General features: G+C 36.2%; 1 protein-coding gene across 1 annotated transcript; it reads right to left on the bottom strand.

Moving 5' to 3' along the window:
• Window positions 1–1,878: 1,878 nt before the first annotated feature.
• Window positions 1,879–3,196, bottom strand: LOC148547492 (uncharacterized). The gene is made up of 6 exons (XM_088496382.1): window positions 3,122–3,196; window positions 2,787–2,915; window positions 2,562–2,696; window positions 2,302–2,414; window positions 2,138–2,231; window positions 1,879–2,052 (listed from the first exon to the last, which is right to left on the bottom strand). The coding sequence occupies exons 1-6, from the start codon at window positions 3,194–3,196 to the stop codon at window positions 1,879–1,881; spliced, it is 720 nt and encodes a 239-aa protein (XP_088352508.1).
• Between the last annotated feature and the right edge of the window lie 15,882 nt (window positions 3,197–19,078).

The raw sequence follows: 19,078 nt of genomic DNA, 5'->3' as shown, positions 1-19,078 counted from the left end.
CTCATAGCAAAGACTCATTCGATAGGAATTGGAATGATTTTCTGCTGAATTTTGGTCTTGTGGACAACAAATGGCTTTCAGGTAATGTTTGTTAAAAATCTGCAGCAGAGGTGTAAATTGCATATTTTTTCGGGTGTATTTATAGTCTGTGTTTGGGTGTATTCTGCAGATCTGTATGAAGACCGTCATATATGAGTTCCTATCTATATGGATCACCACTTCTGGGCAGGGATGAGAAGCACACAAAGGAGCGAGAGCACGCATTCATTTTTTAACAAGTTTATCACCCGGAACAGCTCGCTTATTCAGTTCGTCAAACAATACAATAATTGCCTCGAAAGCAGGGAGCAAGCAGAGAGAGAATCAAATGCTGCAGATTTTCGGTCATACCGTGTGCAACCAAATCCTCCATTGAAGCTCAGTTTCAAGATGTGTACACTCATCAAAAGTTTAGGGAAGTCCAAGCGCAATTCAGAGGAAAGGCGAATTGCATCACCAGATTAACGAATTCCGCTCTAGGCTATTCAGTATACGAAGTCGGAGAACAAGTTTCCAGCTCAATATTCAACAAGTTTGTGGTTACTTACGACTCAGTAGCAGCCGAGATAAAATGCCAATGCTTATTATTCGAGTCAAGAGGGATACTATGCCATCACGCACTAAGCGTGTTAAGCTTTGAACGAGTAAGCCAAGTGTCACCTAGATATATACTGGAACGATAGAGCAAGAAGGTAAAGAGGCGACACACACACATCAAGAGCAGCCACGACGAGCCACTGTTGGAGCCAAGAAGCAAGAGGTTTGACCAATTGGTTTTTCGTTCGCAAAATATTTGCGAATTTGCATCCAAATCGGAGGAGGTAACTGCAATTCTGCACCGTGCGTACGATAACGTCATGGCTGAGATGGAATCATTAAAAGCCAAAAGGAAGGGGACATGTTCTTTATCCCACGAAGACGCCAACTTGGAATCCGTTAACGAGCTTGAAAGCCAGCCAAGGATTTGAACAAGAGGACGTCCAAAAAATAGGCTAGGTTTAAAGTTGGACAAACAGATTGCAAATGCCACAAAGAAGAAGAAAACGAAAGTTTTAAGCGAGGTAAAAGTAATGTTCTTTAAATTTGTGGTGATTGAGTTTATTTTTCTCGTTAATAGTTTAGCTAATATGTGAGTTTGTTATATTCAGATAAACTTGTTTGATGCTGCATCAGTGGTGCATTCAAATTTCAGCCTATATCAATGACATGTTATGAATTATCAGTTCAGGGTACCAGCAGCAGGGGATAACTCTTTGGGTGTATAGTTACAGAATATGGGTGTAAAAGCACTGTTCTTTTGGGTGTATTTTTGTGAATTTTCTTGTGATTCACATTTTACATATAGATACATATATTTAGGGTTTAGGTTTTTAGGGTTTACAGGTTAGGGGTAAGGGTTTATGTTTTAAGTGTTTAGGGTTCAGGGTTTTAGGCTCAAAGCATCAGGGGGGTAGATCTCAGGGTGTATATTCAACTTTCTTTGGGTGTAAAAAATCACAGGTTATGGGTGTATATTTCATTTGATGTTTTCTTCATATTATAGTACCTGTAATTCATACATTTTGAATACAGCACAGACAGTTTGGGTGTATATTTAAGCAATCTTGGGTGTATATTAAACTTCCGTTCGGTGTAAAAGTTTATAATTTGTGTTTAGATCTGCCTTGATGTTTTCCTTCATATTTTACCACCTGTAATACAGAACTTTTGAATACAGCACAGACAGTTTAACAGCACAGACAGTTTAACTATAGAAAAAAATTTCATTGAATAGAAGTTGTTTATAAATGGCAAATTTTTACAACATTTGTTCAATTTACAAACTAGCTAGCAGTTAGATTACTCAGTTTCTATATCAGTAGAATTTATCTGACAAAATGGACTCAATAATACTGAGGATGGCTTGGACAGTCTTATTGCATTACTTGCTCTAATTGCTTGATCTCTCTCTTTATTCATTTCACTGAATAGTATCTGCGAAGCATATTCTACTCTATAGTGGTCCACCTCGTCCTACAATTAAAAAGTATATTATGTTTAAACAATAATATTAATTTAGTAAAGTAATACAGAGTTATATAGTTTTAAAGACAGTTACCTGTGGCCAATTATCCCATTCATACTTCGCCCTTTTAATGTTTTCGGGCTCAATTAACTCAAGCCACTTCATAACGTAAATAGCACAGTCATAGCTGAAAACGAAGAAAATAAATTACAAATCTCATTTAGGAAAGTTTAATGTTCAGAGTCACAAATTTATACCTTGATTTTTGGCCTGAGATATTAACGTATGTTGCTTTAATTTCCAACTCATTCTCCTTTTTCTTCAGAGGTGCCCAGCCGGCATATGCTCTAATTCTTGAAATTACATATCCCTTAAAAAATAAAACAAATCAGTAATACACCCGAATGAAATACACCCAAAGGAGAACATACTTACACCCAAAGCAAAACATACATATACCTTATATTGAATTGAAATACACCTATCTATTAAAATAAAGAACACAGAGCCAACTTACAGTGAATTTATTAAGCTGCTTTCTCTCATTGCTTGGAGCTTTCTTGTGTAGCGGGTCAAGTATATAAAATCTCCGCTTTGTTGTATCAATCACCCATAACCACCAATGGCCTGAGTAGCAAACAGGCGCAAAAATCTGAAGGATTGCCACATTTCAACAGTGTGTTATTTTATTTGGCATATAAGTAAAGAACAGTACTAACAAATTTTACAAATGAAAACTTACATATTGATGCGAAGTTAATTTTTTTGCATCTATGAAGGGAATAAACATTGGGTAGTCTTCCACCCTGAATTCTTTATTGGTTTTAGGTGATATGAATTCCCCGTTTGGGTGCTTCGAAACGGCCATGTTCTGCAATAATTGTGAAGCAACAAATGAAATACTGAAAATACATCCAAGTGAATACTTTAAATAAACCCAAATGACTACACAACTTACACCCAATTGAACGTAAAAAATACACCCAAATGAATACAAAAACAGACCCAGTTGATCAGAGAATATACACCCTAAGGAATACAGAAAATACACCCAAAAATCGTAGAAGTAACACTTACCACAATATCAGGGGAGAGACAGTATACTTGTTCTCGAAACCTTTTATCATTTTTCTGGTTGAGGATGAGGCACATGGCAGATACAATCTAGAAATATATGCCGAAATCAATTTACATTAATAAACAATACAGTTAACTTTGGTGTAAAAACATTAATGTTATTCTAATATTACCTCAGCTTCTATATAACTTCCTGCCTCGAGCGATGCAAGGTGCATTCTAGACAATATGTATTTATCTTGGGCAATCAGAGTGCACACGTTGTCAAACTCATTAGTTTTGCCATCTGCGTATGTCTTCACTCGCGTCACCCAGATGTAGCACTTCTCTTTCATATCACCCGTATTCTAATTTATTCCTGCAGGAGTTTCAAACTTCCCAGAACTTTCTCCGCCAGTCTCCTTTTGAATTTGTGGACTTTTACTTTCTTCTTTCGCCGCACTACTTGCTATTTTTTGTACCAAATCCTCTAATTGTTCTAGCAAATTTGCAGTTTCTGGAGTTTTTGCCCTGTCTGCCTCCTGCGTTGACACTCCCTCCTGCGTTGCTGCTTCTTCTTGGCTTGAATCAGTCAAGTCAAGGCTGAATGATGGCATTGGATCTGTTTTAGGAACATATGATGCTGTCCGTGCCATCATCATCAGCGCAACAGCGTCTTCTGCGGCTGGATAACTGCGTGATCATGTATAACGTATTATAAGAGTAATAATATACGGATGATAAGCAAAGAGATTTTACTCTGATGAAATTACATTTTAGATGGAGCTGGGGGAAGCGTGGGTGTGCTTTCTTCAAGTTGTTGGGGGGGGGGGAGGGGGTCAGGAGTGCTGCACAGTTACACAAAATTAATCATGGTGTAAAAAAAACTATTCAGGAACAATATACACCCAAACTGTAACCAAATATACACCCGAACTGTAACCCAATATACACCCAAACTCTAAACAAATATACACCCAATACTATTTCTTACGTTTTTGTAGTTCCTTCAATTTGTAGCAGAGGGGTTGGTTCAAAATCTGTCTCAGGTGTTTCTTCAAATTCCGGCACAGTGGTTGTTTGGGACACTGGTACAAAAACTTGAATCGGAACTCTAAACAAGAAGAAAAATGAAAGGTTAACAACGCCTTTGAAAATAATAAGGTTATAAGGTTGAAATATTCTTGAAAAACTCACATTTCAAGCCCTTCCGACGGTGTCTCTTCCCTCACAACCATTATATTCGAATCAGCCGGTTCACTGGCTGACTCTTGAACCAGACTCAACCTAAAATACACCCAAAGAAAGTCAAAAAAAACACCCGAATAATTCAAAAGAAAGACAGGCTTTGTTTTTTGAGAACTTACATACTTGCAGTTTTTGCTTTTTTTTCCTGCCTTTTTTTCTCGAATAAAATAATAAAGGGCTTTTTTTTCTAAAAAAAATATATACAGAATTAGAAGTAGAAGGTAATAAAAGAACAAAAGTAACGGTTATTTGAAAGAGAAATTATATGCTCTCTGCCGGCCTGTTTACACTAATTTGTTCTGTGTGTCCTTGAGAGGAAGGATCATCACTTCCCAAGTTCACGTCCGGTATTCTAAACAGATTTCATGTTATTCAGACAAAATATGATACAGGTAAATCATGATAACAAGATTTTATTAAATAATGCTTCTTACGTTTCAGAGGAGATATAACGACCTTCTGTCGATTGCAGGTCAGCTTCCTTCTCCCTGCGAAACAAGAAACAATTATTAGCAAAGAAAACACACTAAAATCTGAAATATACACTCCAACAAGACATACCCCTCTGCAGCAGATTTTTCATTGTTTTCCCTTAACAATTCATCTAGATCTTCACTTCCTATTTCATATCTGTCACTACATTCATAAAAGAAGATGTTAACAAAAATAATTATGATGATAGACGGTAATATAGCTTACGAAGTACTGTACCTATCATAGGATTGATCTTCTTCAGGAGATGAATGCTCAACAACAACCTTTTTCTTTTTGGATTGTGTTCTGGGTGGAAAAAACAAGTATGAATCAGAAATAAAAAATTAATTTTATCACAGAATATTATCCAAAGAAGTGCTTACTTTTTTAGTGTTCTTTGTGTCTTTTTCTTTCTTTTTTTTTTTGCTTCTTCACCGGTGATGATTCTTTGCTTCTATAAGTTAATAAGAGACACTTCAGTTAATACATGAGATCTTGATAATTAAGCCAAAAGAAAGGAGTAATAATTTCAGAACATTATTCATCAGTTGATTCAGATTCTGAATCAGAATCCTCTTGACTCTTCTTTCTTTTTTTGGAGTCCATTCTGGAAGGCAAACAATCATTATTTAGAACATACTAAAGATATAAAATACACCCAAATGAATGCACAAGATACAACCAACTGAATGGACAATATACACCCAACACAACAAACGAAATACACTCAACTAAATAAACAACATACACCCAACTTCATAAACAAAATACACCCAAATGGTTCCACAAAATACACCCAACTCGATAAAGAAAATACACCCAAGTATGGTACTTACTTTTTCCCCTTTTTGCTGGGTTATTTTCTTGGTGAATCCTCTGAATCTTCTTGAGTCTCAGACTCAGAGGTAGAACTGTCACTATCAGTTGTTTCTTTCTCCGAAGATGATGTTGAACTTGCCTTCCTTTTTTTTTGTTTTTTTTTTATTTCTTGTTTTTTTCTTTTTTCTCTATTTTTTTCATTTTCTCTCTTGTTTGCGCCATCTTTACAATCTCCTGAAACATTAGATATTTTAGTTAGCAGCATTCAGGTAAATAAAATACACCCAACATATTATGTTCACTTACCATATTTTCCTCTCTTTCTGCCGTCATTCTTTCGTCCAACTGCTCCTTACTCCAGTTGGAAATCCAGGGTTTTGGCGGTCTTTCAGCCCTCTTCTTGCCTTTATTTTTAGAAAGATGAAAGTAAATTATCATCAGGACAAAGAGGCAGCCATCAATTACCTTTTTCTTTTTCTCCTTATAGTCGGTTATGCCATTGACGATAAAACTCAAAACATGCCCTCCCCAGTTTCGCTCTGTTATGGTGTCCATCTCAAAAATTGGGGCCAGGTGCACAGGCTAGATTTTGTTTATTGTCGTTGGTAAAAGGAACGCCATCTGTATATAGAGGATGAAAATCCTCTTGAACATTAGGCGATCCTCTTCGTTACCAACGCCAATATCCATCATCTCATCTGTAAGACTTTTGAGGGTCTTACCTTGGAATCTTCTAAAAATTTCTTTGTCATCCTCAGAAAGTTTCTTATAATCGACTTTCTGAGGAAATAGATCTCCTACAAAAAGGAAAATAACATAGTATGAAAATCAGTTCAAATACACCCAAGTATCAACTAAAATACACCCAAGCATCAGTTAGTATACAGCTATAATTTTTAGCGAGTTACCTGTTGCGTTGATGCCAAGCGCATCACCTATTTTTTTGGTGTTATTTTAAAAGAACCGTATCCGGTTTCCAGTCTGTTCTCCCCTAATTTGAAGTTGTTAGCCAGCTCCCTTAACACTTGGTGATGCACCCTTAGTGGTGGGATGTGCATCAAGCCACCGAATCCCAAATTCCTCACAATCATTTTCTTCTCCTCACTCATGTTTCTGAATTTATCACTTAACAAATGTGTTGCACACTTAAGGTCTTTGGTTTGCTGTAAACAAGAATAAAATTATATAAAACTGATTTCATCTAAGACATATATTTGTTCTTACATATTTTTCAGCTTGGTTTCTCGCTGCCATTTTTTCTGAAATGAAAAATACACACATAGATATAAGCAAGATACACCCATATATATGAGTCAGATACACCTATAGATATCAGTAAGATACACCCATAGATATGAGTCAGATACACCCATAGATATCAGTAAGATACACCCATAGATATGATTCAGATACACCCATATATATATCAGTCAGATATCACTCAAACATGCATCAATATACAAGGTCAAGCAATATACACCCATGGACAAGCAAATATAAGAACAGTTGCAACTGCTGACTATTACAGTATATCAGTTCAGAAATATACACCCAACAATTTTTGCCATATACACCCAACAAATTACCTCATATACACCCACCAAACTACGGAATATACCCCCAAAAATCAGTTACCAGAAGAACTAGAACAACAAGAATAGTAACACCTAGAGGAACTAAGAAGAACAGTGTAACATAGAACCAAGAATAACATTAAAACCTAGAACAAGTAGAACATGATAAACTGTAAAATGAGACGTAGAGCAAGAAGAATAGTAAAACGTACAACAACGTAGAAGAACAGTAAAACCTAGTTCTTCAATTTCGAAATGTGGAAAATATACAGGAATGGTAATGTAACGTACCTTGAGTATTATAGCTTTGTTTTCTCTGGAGATTCTTGATCGAGAGTTCTATGTTGTGTTGATGGAATTTTCGAATCTTAGCGACGAGTTGTATATCTTCAGTATCGAATGATGCTCGAAAATGGAACATTTGCTTTTTCTCTGAATGGCTTTGAGAAGTGGAAGAAGTGGAAGAGTCTGCCATTAAGGGGCGATTTACGCGAAGCGTAACCGTTTGAGTGGAGCGTGTGAATGTTACGCTCCATTCAATATAATTCAGTGCGCGTGTGGAATGTTTGTGGGCTGGGGGCTTGTATCACTTGTAAGGCCTTATTGCTTGTATGTGTAGCAAGCCCGTTTAGTTAATATGTATCTTCTGGACACAAAAAAAGATTATTATTATTAATAAAATATTTTAAATATTTGTATTTAATAAATATAAAATAAATATATTAAAAATGTAAACTTTTGTATTTTCAATAAAAAAATTAATTTATAATATTAATATATACTCTTAAAAGACAAGATAGATAAATCCTATTTTATAAAGTGACAAGTTTCATTTATTTTTCTACAAATAATTTAATAAAAGAATCAAATTAACAGAACTTGAAAATAGAAGAAATTAATTTGTCTTTTTATATTATTAAAAAATTAATTTATTCAATAAAATGTCATGAATTAAATTTCAATAATTATTTATTAAGTATTAATTTGTTTGAAGCAAAATTATTAAAAAAGTTAAGTGTTGAGTTAAGAAATTAACTAAATTAATTAATGATGACAAACATTATTCAATTGGACAAATTAAATAATTAGTGTTGATTATTTATGATCAAATGTTGCAAGCCAAATCTCATAGTAGCAGCAGCCCAAGTGAATGAAAACTATAAACAAGACTGGTGGGCTATAATACAATCGAAGCCTAAAAGAAACAAAGCAAGAAATCAGATGAGCCAAAGAAATCTAACGGGCTGAACTTGAGTAATAACCAACCCAAGCCCGATTTGATTTCAGCAAGCAAATCCCTCCAACTTGCTTCCAAGGCAACGTTCACTTTTTTCTGTCTCAGTCAGAAATCACAGAAGTAAGAGAGAGTGCTTAGTTCCTAAGCTATTTAAAGAAGAAGAAAGAAAGAGAAGGTTAGGCAAGAAAGGCTGAAGTCAAATCAGCAAAATCAAACTAAATCAAGCTAAGGCAAAGGTTAAAGGTAACACATTTCCTATTGCATGTATATTGCTTTCTTCTCCTCTTCCCAACTCTCTGCCAAGTCTAAAATGGGATACATGGGAAAGATAATTTCTGTTCCTCACTACTGTGCATCTACAGTGTAAAAAGATTCATAAGCTTCCTGCAAAGCCAAGACCCTCAACCCACTCTCAGGAGCGAACATTCACACCCTCTCCTTCTCCTCTTACCTCACCTCCTCGGTGTAATCCAATGGCTCACACTAAAAATCCTTCTAGGTTTCTTCATTCAGCCAAGTCGACGCCTCCACCACCGAAGGAACCTCTATCCAAACCTGGGTCGTCGAAGCCTAGTTCTTCAAAAGCGAAACGGCCAGCCGTGAATGAATCCCCATCTGAGCCCACTCAACCTAAGACAAGATCTGTTCCCTTGCGTTCACAAAGAGGTAAACCTCGTCTCCCTCTCAAATCTGTTAGAGAACTAGACATTGATCCTTTTGCTCATAAATTCCACTTCATGACATCTCACTCCAACTATAACCCTTATAGATTTAAGTCTGCCATGAATAATGACTTTTATGAAGGAGTTATTAAGTACCGTACCTTGTGTCTCTCTTTTCTTGCTGATTTACCAACTTTAAAAAAGAAAGGCTTTCCTTTTGTTGAAAATTTAGAATTTTTGGACTGGAATAATCTTTTTAACATCAAAAAGCCTGTTTACCCTCTATTGGTCAAAGAGTTTTATGCTAACATGACATATCATGAGGGCAGTATTCATTCTTATGTTAAGGGCGGAGACATTGTTTTAAATAATGAAATAATTAGTGATTCTTTGAAGTATACTGATGTTGGGCCTTGCACTTATACATCTGTTAAGTGGGATGAAGGAGTTGGTATTTCTTTCAATGATGCTTTGGCTCATATTTGTGAATAAGTTTCCTTAATTGATGGCATTACACCCACTCACAAAGCCCTAGGATATGAATGCGCTCAGTTGCACCGTATTGTCAACCACATCATTCTCCCTCAAAGTGGTTCATATCAAAGGGTTTCTTACATGGACACACTTGTTTTGTATGCCCTGCTCACTAAATAGAAATTTCTTTTGCTTATTTGATGGTTAGATACATGTTTGACTCTGTTAGAAGTGAGAAAGACAAAGCCCTTTCTTATGGCATGTTTCTAACTTGTATTTTTGAGCATTTTGGTGTTGACTTGTCCAATGAGGATTATGAAAATAGACATTCATATCTAAAGGGAGGTGGTGCAGTGAAACAGCAAAAATGACCTACTCGATCTAAGAGAGTGGTTCTAGATGATGAAGATGATGAGTTCATTCCTGAGAAATCTCCTCCACCTTCCACCGAAGGCACCTCCATCTTCACTGGATAAAAATCTGCTCTGTTTAATGTTGTTAGGGATGTGGTCCAAGAGTTTGTCTCCCAATCCAATCACATGATTGCAATGAGTAAGGAACAAAGGAAGCTAGCAAGTAAGCATGAAAAATTCCTCCGAAAATCAAGGGGCAGAGTGGTTGTATTTATGAAGTTCATTGACAATTTTCAACAAGATGAAGATCATGCCACTGATGTGGAAAAGGAAGCTAATTCGGAGGGAAATAGTTCAGATGCCTAGAATTGTCTCATGAAGCTGCTGCTATCTGCTCCTTTTTTTGTCTCAGAAAAACTGTCTCTTTTGATACTTTGTTATGTTTGTTATTTCCAGATGTCTGTAATACCTTAACAACTGTTGCACTTACTTTAACTTAATTTGGTGTTTAGACTGTTAATTAACACTTTTCTTGCAGGTCTTAGGGTGCATATTTTACTTAATCTTGCCTACTTTCCACCCTTGATGACAAAAGGGGGAGTAGTAGCATGGGTGTTGTTAATTTTTAGTAGCTGCGTTATGTATTTTTGCTGTGATAGTTTTCTGCTACTATTATTCTTTGTTGCAAGAAAATTTAATTTGCAAATCCTACTATTGCAGTGAATATTTGGCATGAGATTTGAAACTTACTTCTATGTTATGATGATATTCTTAATGCCCTGTTTTGGTTAAAGCATGATCACTTTCCAAAATGGTTCTTTTGTTAAAAGTGCTGACATGACATGCTGAATATTGAGCTAAATTTGTGTTGCTGGTTGTTTAAACTCCCTTAGTCAAGATGAATTTGTGTGACTTTTATTGTGCTATCTATAAGTACAATGTAAACAGAAACAAAAAGAAGAGCATAAATCTAGGGGGAGCTATTCTTGAAAAGGAAAGGGGGAGCAACACAAAAGCAAGCAACATCATTCAAAGAGAAGACTTTTAACCTTATTAAAATTTATTTCTTTTTGATCATTGTTTCAATTATGTTTGTCATCAAGGGGGAGATTGTTGAGTTAAGAAATTAACTAAATTAATTAATAATGACAAAAATTATTCAATTGGACAAATTAAATAATTAGTGTTGATTATTTATGATCAAATATTGTAGGCAAAATCTCATAGTAGCAGCAGTCCAAGTGAATGAAAACTATAAACAAGACTGGTGGGCTATAATACAATCGAAGCCCAAAAGAAACAAAGCAAGAAATTAGATGAGCCAAAGAAATCTAACGGGCTAAATTGAGTAATAACCAACCCAAGCCCGATTTGATTTCAGCAAGCAAATCCCTCCAACTTGCTTCCAAGGCAACGTTTACTTTTTTCTGTCTCAATCAGAAATCACAGAAGTAAGAGAGAGTGCTTAGTTTCTAAGCTATTCAAAGAAGAAGAAAGAAAGAGAATGTTAGGCAAGAAAGGCTGAAGTCAAATCAGCAAAATCAAACCAAATCAAGCTAAGGCAAAGGTTAAAGGTAACACATTTCCTATTGCATGTATATTGCTTTCTTCTCCTCTTCCCAACTCTCTGCCAAGTTCGAAATGGGATACATGGGAAAGATGATTTCTGTTCCTCACTGCTGTGCATCTACGGTCACATGTGTGTCTTGGGGACCAAATAGTTTCTCAATGACCAAGATCTGGGTTTACCATTGAAGTTATATATTTCCTGTTTGTTATGGCTTTTGGTCAACAAGAGAATGTCAGAACCAAAGTTCCTAAATTGGGGATTAATAGAAGAAAGTGAATAGATGGGTTGGTGGAGTACAAAGTTCGAGAGTTGACCTAGGGAGAGCAACTCAGTAACATGCAAGGAGATACAAAAGAAGTTGATTTACCATTTAGAAGCGAAGGAGAGATAACCAGTGTTCTTGAGGTGTATGTTCTGAGAAGAGCTCTCTGAAGAAGTTTATCTACTTGGACAGTGCTTCCTAGTCAAAGGAGCATTCCGCTAGAATGAAGAACTGAATCAGAGGCTAGCAAATCTAGTTTATCACATAGCAAAGAGGCTGTTGAAGAGTCAATCTCCTTCATGTTATGCAGATTGTAATTTACTTTTCAATATTTATCTTTCTGTAATTTCTTGAGGTAAAAGGCTGAATGAGAGAGTCATTGAAAGAGCCTAAGAGAGAAAAAGGCAGAGATATACACATGAGTGAAAAGCCTAGAATTATTTCAGATTTCTTTAGGTAAAGTATGTGTCTTGTATCCTGTACCTGTGAGGTACCCCTTTCTTAGTTGGGTTAGAACTAAGAGGAAGAGTTAGGTATTAGCATAACCAAGTCAAGTTAGGTTAGAACTTGAGTGTGAAAGGATTGTGTTAATCCTGTGGAATTGGTGTATGTAATACTGTAACTATAGTGGAAATTCCACCACTGTTGTGGTGGAAATTAGATGTAGGTTGTATTGCACAAGGCAACTGAACCAGAATACATGATGGTATCATCTTCTCTCTTCCCTGCTCTGTTCTGTTTTCTGATATTCATGATACAAAATGAAATTGTCTCATAAATTTTTCGCTACTGAGTTCAAACAGATTCAGATTGCAAGTTTGTTTTAAAAGGGTTATAACAGTAACTTGAAAGAAGGTCATAGATTCAACCCCCCTTTCTCTAAGCCTTCTACAACCTTCAATTGGTATCAGGAGCCTTGGTCTCAAGAATCAAGCTTCACCGCTTGGAGCAAAGGTCCAATGGCGAACAACTTGGGCACAACCACGGTTGCCTACACTCTAACTGAAGGCCAGTCAAACAATAGGCCTCCCTTCTTCAACGGGAAGAACTATGCCTACTGGAAAGAGAGGATGAGGATCTTCATCCAATCCATTGACTACAACATATGGAAGATTGTTGTAAGCGGTCCCAAAATTCCAATAAAAACAAGTGCTGATGGAGTGGTGACTTCAAAAGAAGAAGCTGAATGGAATGAGGACGACAAGAAGAAAATGGAACTGAATGCTAAAGCCATCAACCTTCTTCACTGTGCTATCAGCTTTGAAGAGTACCGAAAGGTGTCTAGATATAAGACAGCCAAAGAAATCTGGGAAAAACTCCAGGTTACACACGAAGGCACTAAACAAGTCAAAGAAACGAGAATTGATATACTGCAAAAAGAGTACTAGATGTTTAATATGAAGGATGGAGAAAGCATTGATGAAGCATTTGAGAGATTCTCAATCATAATCAACAACCTTGATGCTATGAGTACAAACTACTTAGAACAAACCTTAGTGAGAAAACTCCTTAGAAGCCTCACAAAAGAATGGGAAACCACTGCCAATGTCCTAGCCGATAGCAACAACCTAAGTCCTATAACCTATGATGAGCTGAGAGGAAAACCCCTTGCCTATGAAACCATACACACAAACCCGGACGGCCGGAGTCAAAGAAAAAGGGAATAGCCCTCAAGTCAAAAATAGAATCAAAAGAGAGTGAGTCTAGTGATGGTATTTCAGATGATGAGCTTATGTTTTTTGTTAGGAGATTTAGAAGGATGATGAAGAACAAGGGAAAGTACAAGGGTTCAAGCTCAAAGGAACACAAGATGGACTTGAGCAAAGTGATGTGTCATCATTGCAAGGAGGCTGGACACTTCAAGCTAAATTGTCCAAAGCTCAAGAAGGAGGACAAATGAAAGAAAGTAAAGAAGAGAGTGCTCATGGCAGCTTGGGAGGATCTTGAGAACGACTCCAATGAGGAAGAAGATTCTAAAGGTGAAGATAAAACCTGCTTCATGGCAGGAAATAATCATCTTGATGAGGTAAATTACTATGACTTGTCTATAGATGATTTACATGTTATTATTAATGATCTTACTCTAAACACCTCAAAATTACTAGATAAGTATAATAAATGCAGATCTGAAAAAGATGTGTTAAAAGGTGAAAATGATTTCTTAAAAGAAAAAGTGAAGGAAACTGAATGTGCTTTGGACATTATTGAAGAAAACAGATTTCTAAAATCTGAACTTGAAAAATTAAAAGGAAAGCACATTGTGGATCCTTCTCAAGAGTTAATTGCTGAAAATAAAAGATTAAATGATATGATTAAAAGGCTAAATGGTGACTTAGCAAAATTTGCTCAAAGTTCTAGTAACTTGGACAAATTACTTGCAAGCCAAAGACCATTGTTTGAAAAATCTGGTTTAGGTTATATAACCAAGGAAAGTGCAGTTTTTAATGATTCCTCTATGAAATTTGTGGCTTCTTCATCAAATACTAAATCCACATCAAACAAATCTGGTATTGGATATGTTTCCACATTTGAGGAGAAATTTGATGAAGTTTACACAAGTGAAACTGAGCCTTCATCAAGAACTGAACCTACTTTAAATAGGTCAGGTCTGGGGTACATTTCGAAAAATGAGGTTGCTTTCAAGAAACCACAATTTCACAACAAAATCTCATCTTCAAAAAGCCCAAAAGTTTTCAAAATTCTGGTGAAAATACTTTTTCAAAGAGGAATAATTATAACAAAAATCAGTTTGTCAAAAGAAAAACACCTCTTCCAAAAATCAGAAAATTTCAGCCCTTTAATCATTTCCAGCATGGTAGCTCATCTCAATTTCAGCAACATGCATCAAAAAATCAGTGTATTAATTACAAAAAATTTGGTCATTCACATTCACAATGCTTCATTGAAAAAAGAATTGTAGGAAACTAAATTTACAATGTTGTGTGTGATTTCAATGCACTTGGGCAATCAAGATGGATTAACTTCAAAGGATCCAAATTAATTTGGATACCTAAGGTTACTTGAAGTCTTTCATACAGATTTGCCTAGCATCCAAGAACAAAAAGGATATGTGGTACTTGGATAGTGGATGCCCAAGGCACATGACTGGAAGGTCAACTTACTTCATCAAACTAAACAAGTATGATGGAGGTTTTGTGACCTGTGGAGATGATGGTAAAGGTAAAATAGTTGCTGTTAGAAAAGTAGGTAATGAACACTCTACTTTCATTGATGATGTATTTTTGGTATATGGATTGAAGCACAATCTTTTGAGTATAAGTCAGCTGTGTGATTTAGGATATTTAGTGACTTTCAAAAGACTTGAATGCTGTGCTGTAAATGAAAAGACTAATGAAGTGCTTTTTGTTGCCAAACGTTGTAACAATGTGTATGGACTTACCCTTGATGAACTAAAGAATTAAAATGTAGCTTGCTTTCATTCTAAAGAATCTGAAAAGTGGCTATAGCACAAGAGATTGGGCCATGCAAGTATGTTTCAAATAAACAAACTTGTAAAGAAAGGGTTAGTAAGAGGTCTTCCTTTGATAAGGTTTGACAAAGACATCACTTGTGATGGTTGCCAAATGGAAAAACAAACAAACAGTTCTTTTAAACCAAAGGAAGACATCTCTACTAAAAGACCAATTGAGTTGCTACACATTGGTTTATTTGGTCCAATAAGAACTCAAAGCCTAGGTGGTAAACATTATGGTTTAGTGATTGTGGAAGACTATACTAGGTTTGGTTGGGTTTTATTTCTTGCACACAAAAATGAAGCCTTTTCGGCCTTTGAACCTTTTTGCATGAAAATTCAAAATGAAAAGGATTTAAAGATCTCTTCTAGAAGAAGTGATCATGGAACTAAATTTGAAAACTATTTGTTTGAATCCTTTTGTGAGGAATTTGGAATATCTCACAACTTCTCTTGTCCAAGAACACCACAACAAAATGGTGTTGTGGAAAGAAGAAATAGAAGAATACAAGAAATAACAAGAGCCATGCTTTGTGAGAGCAATGTTCTAAAGTTCCTTTGGGCTGAAGCGGTTAACACGGCTTGCCACATTTTGAATAGAACCATCATAAGAAAATTTTTGAAGAAAACTCCTTATAAACTTTGGAAAGGTTACCCACCAAACTTGGACTTCTTGCACATCTTTGGATGCAAATGCTTTGTTCTTAATAACAAAGATAATTTGAAAAAATTTGATTCAAAGGCGTATGAGTGTTTGTTTGTAGGATATTCCACAACTAGTAAAGTATATAGGGTTTATCATCAAGATGCTAGGATAATTGAGGAGTCCATACATGTTACATTTTGTGATACTAATTTGGTTCAAAGTATTTTGGAAGACTGTGATGTAGGGAATCAATCTCAAAAGGATGATGAAACTGTGCAAAATCATGAAAATGGAAATTTCGGACAAGCTGAACCAAAAATTGCAGTGGCTGAAAATTTAAGAGACAATTCCATTTTGTCTCATGAATCTGAAGGATATCCTGGAACCAGTAGTTCCCAGAATTTCTTGGTAACTGAATCTGCCTCCAAGTCCACCAGACCTCGTGAATAGAGATTCTTGAAGAATTATCCTGAGAAATTTATCATTGGGGACGTCTCTCATGAGGTTAAAACTCGGTCTTCAACTAGAAAGGCAAATGAAGGAACAAACATTGCCCTTCTCTCTCAAATGGAGCCTCAAAATGTCAAGAAAGCCCTTGATGACCCTTCTTGGGTAAAGGCAATGGAAGATGAGCTTCAAGAGTTTGAGAAGAACCAAGTTTGGATATTGGTTCCAAGGCCGAATAGAAAGAAAGTGATCGACACCAAGTGGATATTTCGAAACAAGCTAGGAGAGGATGGTAGCATTGCAAGAAACAAAGCAAGGCTAGTGGCACAAGGATATGACCAAGAAGAAGGAATAGACTTTGATGAATCTTTTGCCCCTGTTGCCTGAATGGAAGCCTTAAGACTCCTCTTAGCTTATGCTGCATTTTGTGGTTTTAAATTATATCAAATGGATGTGAAATGTGCATTTTTGAATGGTGTGATAGATAGAGAAGTGTATGTGGAACAGCCACCTGGTTTTGAAAATAAAGAGCTTTCTAACCATGTTTTCAAATTATCAAAAGCTCTCTATGGTTTGAGGCAAGCTCCTAGAGCTTGGTATGAGAGACTTAGCTCTTTTCTTTTGAAAAACTGTTTTCAAAGAGGCACCACAGACAATACTCTATTTATCAAGAATTCTAATGATTCTTTCATTCTAGTCCAAATATATGTTGATGACATTATTTTTGGATCAGCCAATGAATCCCTTTATACTGAATTTGGAAAACTCATGACAAGTGAATTTGACATGAGTATGATGGGTGAACTTAAATTTTTTTTTGGGCTACAAATTAAACAATCTGAAAAAGGTATTTTCATTCATCAAAAGAAGTATGCCAAGGAACTAGTTAAGAAATTTGGTATGGTAAATGCCAAACCCATGGAAACTCCCATGCACCCTAATTCAAAATTAGATAAGGGAGAAACTGAGAAGGATGTAGATGAGACTAGGTATAGAGGAATGATTGGTTCTCTTATGTACTTAACTTCCTTTAGACCGATATTGTGCAAAGTGTTGGAATGTGTTCAAGATTCCAATCTAAACCAAAAGAGTCTCATCTTTCTGCAGTTAAGAGGATCATTAGATATGTTCATGGCATATCCAATTTTGGTCTTTGGTATCCTAAGATTGATGATTTTTCTGTAGTTAGTTATTGTGATACAGATTTTGCCGGTGATAGAGTTGATAGAAGGAGCACGTCAGGCTTATGTTGCTTCCTTGGAAAGTCCTTGAATATTTGGTCAAGTAAGAAGCAGTCAACAGTGGCTTATATCCACTGCAGAGGCTGAGTATATAGCTGCTTCTTTTTGTTGTTCTCAGCTTATGTGGTTAAAAACACAGCTTGCTTATTACAAGTTAAATGCTGAAAATAGTCCCTTGTTGTGTGATAATATGAGTGCCATTAATATTTCTAAAAATCCAGTTTTGCACTCTAGGACTAAACATATTGAAGTGAAATTTTACTCAATAAGAGAACATGTTCAAAAGGGGATATTAGCATTCAATTTGTTAAATCAGAAGAGCAATTGGCAGATATTTTCACTAAACCACTAGCTGAGGACAGATTTGCATGCTTAGGACTAGTCTAGGAATTTTAAGATATGATTCTTTGTTTGAAAGCTGCTTATGTGTTTGTTGGAGTTTTTGTCTCATAAACAGGTATGAGACAATTCTGGGCAAGTGAAGAATGTTCCCTTCAATCAGCATGTTCTGGACTTGTTTCACGTGCAGATTTATCTGAGCCAACCTCAAAATCAGATATGGAGTGGTCCAATGTATTTCTTAAATCCAACCATCTCTGGGCCCAATATGAATGATATTTTTGTTGTGCTTTGTTTTGTTTTTGCTGGCCTGTTTGCTTTAGTTTACTTCTTTTTGTCCTTATGTCCAAAAAGGTTTCAATTTTAAAAGTGATTTTTTTAAAATAAAATAAAATCTTTCTTTTTGTGATGTCAAGTCCCTTCAAGTCAAATCTGAAGGTGATGCAGTTGCATGGTTTGAGAAACTTTCTTCTGGGTATGGTCACCAACAATCTTTCTTCTCCCTCCATAATTACCAACACCCTTCGGTTTCTCTCCACTATCTTTACTGCTTCTCTTCCTTCAAAATTCAGAAACCAACCAATGAGGAAGAAAGTTATTTCAAAAGGGCCACAACGTGAAAAGATTCATAAGCTTCCTGTAAAGCCAAGACCCTCAACCCGCTCTCAGAAGCAAACATTTACTCCGTCTCCTTCTCCTCCTACCTCACCTCCTCGGTGTGATCCAATGGCTCGCACTAAAAATCCTTCTAGGTTTTCTCATTCAGCCAAGTCGACACCTCCACTACCGAAGGAACCTCCATCCAAACCTGGGTCGTCGAAGCCTAGTTCTTCAAAAGAGAAATGGCCAGCCGCGACTGAACCCCCATCTGAGCCCACTCAACCTAAGACAAGGTCTGTTCCCTTGCGTTCACAAAGAGGTAAACCTTGTCTCCCTCTCAAATCTGTTAGAGAACCAGACATTGATCTTTTTGCTCATAAATCCCACTTCATGACATCTCACTCCAACTATAACCCTTATAGATTTAAGTTTGCCATGAATAATGACTTTTATGAAGGAGTTATTAAGTACCATGCCCTGTGTCCCTCTTTTCTTGCTAATTTACCAACTTTGAAAAAGAAAGTCTTTCTTTTTGTTGAAAATTTGGAATTCTTGGATTG

The sequence above is a fragment of the Arachis ipaensis genome, chromosome B8 (genome assembly GCF_059453495.1).
Source record: "Arachis ipaensis isolate K30076 ecotype BB chromosome B8, ASM5945349v1, whole genome shotgun sequence".
Classification (NCBI taxonomy): Eukaryota; Viridiplantae; Streptophyta; class Magnoliopsida; order Fabales; family Fabaceae; genus Arachis; species Arachis ipaensis.
This window is presented reverse-complemented; position numbering and strand designations above follow the sequence as displayed.